At 45.0% G+C, this 3853-nt stretch overlaps 1 protein-coding gene across 1 annotated transcript in view; it reads left to right on the top strand.

The window, feature by feature from the left end:
- The window catches only part of LOC102212198 (rho GTPase-activating protein 21-like), a 96500-nt gene that overhangs the window by 67494 nt on the left and 25153 nt on the right, over nt 1-3853 (top strand). The window contains 4 exon segments of the mRNA XM_013915030.1: nt 251-353; nt 1896-2033; nt 2769-3077; nt 3157-3218. Of these exon segments, the coding sequence (XP_013770484.1) occupies nt 251-353; nt 1896-2033; nt 2769-3077; nt 3157-3218 (612 nt within the window).

The raw sequence follows: 3853 nt of genomic DNA, 5'->3' as shown, positions 1-3853 counted from the left end.
CATGTTAATCACTCCCAGCTGTGTCTCCCACCTGTGTGTAATCTCCCTGTGTTCTCTGAGTGTATTTAAGTTGTATTTTCTGTCTTGGTAATCGCTGGTTCGTCTGTGTTGTTTCCCCTCGCTCTCCCTGTATGTATTTCTCCGGACCTCCCTGCATCCTCATTCTGGTTTGTCTTATTAGTTTACCCAGTTTAGGTTTCCGGTTTTATGTTTTGTCGCCACCGCTGTTTGTACTCACACCCCTGTAAATAAACACTCATCTGCACCAGAGCTGCCGCATTTTGGGTCCTATTTCATATTCCACACAGCTTGCCCCGGCAAACCGTGACAGGAACCCAGTAACCACTGTCTTTGTAAGTTCCATAAGAATAGAATAGAATAGCTCTTTATTTTTTATTGTACATGTACAACAAAATTGTGGGTGCTCCACACCAACTGTGCCGGAGTAAAATATAAATAGCAACAGGAATAAATAGCAAACAGGAGAAATATATACAATCAAGAGGGATATGTACAAAAATAAGAAAAAGGCACACAAAGTTGCAAAGTGCTTGGAAATAGTACAAAGAAAATTAAATACTTGGTCTGAGTAGAGTCTGTGGTGGGAGTTACTCAGACCATGGCTCAGATTACTGAGGTGAGTGGGCAGAGTGGGGTGTGGGGGTTTGTCAACAGTCCAAATGGCCCAGGGGAAGAAGCTGTTTGTTAGACTGAAGGTGTTGGACCTGATTGACCTGTGGTGCCAACCAGAGGGAAGCGGGTCAATCAGGTGGTGAGCGGGGTGCAATGGCTCTGGTTTTCCTGAGACAGGAGGATCTGGCAATGGCCGAGGGTAGGCAACCCCTGCGTGCCAAACACCCAGGCAGTAGGAAAGCACACTCTCCACTGACGAGCAGTAGAAGGCCAACAGCAGCTTCTGGTCCAGATTATTCTTCCTCAAGACACAGAGGAAGTGCAGCCACTGCTGGACCTTCTTTACCGGGGTGTTGGTGTTGTGAGTCCAGGTGAGATCAGCAGAGATGTGGGTTCCCAGAAATGGAGTTATTGAGGCTGGTTGGTGAGGAAGTCTTTGATCCAGGAGCAGGTGGCGGGGGGGATCTGAAGATGGTTCAGTTTGGTGGTGAGGATGTCTACAATTATGGTGTTGAATGCTGAGCTATAGCCCATGAAGAGCATGCCCACATAGCTCTTCGTGTTCTCCAGATGGCTCAGTGCTCTGTGAAGGGTGATGGTGATGGCATCCTCTGTGGACTGATTTGCTCTGTAAGCAAACTGTTGGGGGTTGAGGGAGGGGAGTAGAGAGTTTTTGATGTGCTGTGACACTATCCACTCAACACACTTCATGAGGGCTATAGGCCTGTAGTCAATAAGGCTGTCTATACCAGTCTTTGGATGTGAGTGATGATGGGGGCTCTCAGACAGGTGGGAACAGTGGCATGAGCCGCGAGGTGGGGGGGGCAAAGAAACCGAGTGAAGAAGGTGTTGAGCTCCTTTGTGAGTTTGTGGCCGCTGTTATGGGTTGGGGGCTCTGGCCTTTGTAGTTGGTGAGGGCTTGGATACTAGAGGTTATTATAAGTGAGGAAGTCCTGTATCCTCCTGTAGGCCTCCTTGGCTTGTTTGATGTCTCTACTCAGTTCGGTTCTGGCAGTGCTGCACAGAGAACTGTCCCTAAGCTTGAAGGCAAAGTTAAGAGTTCTTATCAGAGCCTGCACTTCACTCATCATCCAAGCTTTTTGGTTAGGAAAAACCCAGATAGTTTTTCTGTCACTGTCAGATTCTCCACACAGCACTTAATGTAGAAAAGGCCAGACTGAGTGCAAGTCTCCACGTCCCGCTTTTTGAAGATGGACCAGTCTTGTTAGATCGAAACATAATACTTCCACAATGTGTTTCAGTCTTTGGAAAGTCTGCAAGCCCAAGAGGATGCCCGATCCAAGCGCCACTCCACCTCTGAGCTGGGTATCATCACCTTCAGTGATGTTCACAAGGAGGGCTGGCTGCACTACAAACAGATTCTGACAGAGAAGGGAAAGGTAAAAATAAAAGAAGAAGAAAAACCCCACTGTGTCTGCATTTATGCAGGATGTCTTTTCTAATGCTTGTCCGTGTCCAGGTGTTAGCAAACTAAAAAGAGATGGCCAGCTCTTATGTAAGGACACTTATTCCGACTTTCCACTTAGTGTTTGCTGAAAAGGAGAGAGGGGTTTCTGAGATCACCAAAGAAAACACCTGCCTCCTGGCTACACCTAGAAAGTCTTTCCACAAAACACATAAACGTTATCGGCCCTGGAAAAGACCAACAACACCCACCAGGAATGAGTTTTGAAAACAACGCAAACTAAATTTACACCAAATGGACCAACACACACACACAGACACACACACACACACACCTCTTCAAATGCCTCCTTCAAGTTGGTTGGGCAAATTTCCATATACCCTCAAGTAAGCATAATTGTATTGTGAGATTTGCTGTTGAACGGTGCATCCTGATTTGGTATTTGCCTGTGATAATAAATATATTATTACACCTATCAGACACAGCATCAAAACAAAACTCTGTACAATACTGTATAGGTCATCTTTATGTTGCCAAACCAGCATCAGGCAAAGAACTCTGGCTAAATGTTTAAGTTCTTTAAAATATGACATACACCTTCCAGTGTCATGTGAAGAAATGAGTTTCAGCGAGCCAATCAGGTAGTTTCAGTTGCTAAACGGTACATTTTTATAAGGTTATGCCTTCTCTTCATCTTTCTTCATGACAGAAAGTTGGTGGGAGTATGCGACCGTGGAGACGCGCCTTCTCCGTTCTCCGCTCCCATTCACTCTTCCTTTACAAAGACAAGCGAGATGCAGTGATTCACGGGGCAGGAGCAGGACCCGGTCAGGTTGAACATTGTCCAATCAGCATCCGCTGCTGCTTGATTGACATTGCCTACAGTGAAACCAAGCGGAAACACACCTTGAGGTTGACCACGCAGGATTTCTGCGAGTACCTGCTTCAGGCCGAGGATAGCGATGACATGCTGGCATGGATCAAGGTTATTAGGGAGAATAGCAAAACAGATAACGAGGTATGAATAATATTTGCTAGTTTGCACTGGCTGCACAAACACAGACACCAAACTAATTTGTGGCTTTCATTCTTTATAGGAGATTGGTTTCTCAAGACAGGCTCTCATCAACAAGAAGCTGAATGACTACAAGAAACACAGGTCAGGATGAATAATTATATTAAGTAAAAAGTCTGCGCCTTACAGTAATTAGAAGTCACTGTAATTCTGGGCTTGAAGATTGCCACAAATCATACTTTAAACTGCAATTTCCCCAAATTACAAATAAAACTGTAGTCATCATGAAAAGAATTTGGAATATACAGAACATTTCCCAAAATATTGCCAAAAGTATTCACTCATCCATCCAAATCATTGAATTCAGGTGTTCCAATCACTTCCATGGCCACAGGTGTATAAAATCAAGTACACAGGCATGTAGGCTGCTTCTACAAAGAATGAAAGAATGGGTCTGTCAGGTTCAGGCCAAGAACGGGACCCAAATGCAGGACTTTCCAAAATAGAGAGTGAGTTTATTTATAGTGAAGATAGTTGAATAGTGATAGTAATGTGACAATTTCCAAAACACATGTCTTCCGTTGTGGTGCTTCTGACTCCCACACAGTGCTCGTGGACCGTTGCGTGAATGGTGAAAACTCCAGCTCTTCGTATATATAACCTTCCGGCCTGATGATGCGCGTAAACCGCCACTCTGGAAACACACGCACACACTCAAAAACAAATACAGTGGGGCAAAAAAGTATTTAGTCAGCCACCGATTGTGCAAGTTCCCCCAC

The sequence above is a fragment of the Pundamilia nyererei genome, unplaced genomic scaffold (genome assembly GCF_000239375.1).
Source record: "Pundamilia nyererei isolate P.nyererei 1_Seehausen unplaced genomic scaffold, PunNye1.0 scaffold00248, whole genome shotgun sequence".
NCBI lineage: Eukaryota > Metazoa > Chordata > Actinopteri > Cichliformes > Cichlidae > Pundamilia > Pundamilia nyererei.
Note: the sequence above shows the minus strand (reverse complement) of the source record. Positions and strands in the feature narration are given on the sequence as shown.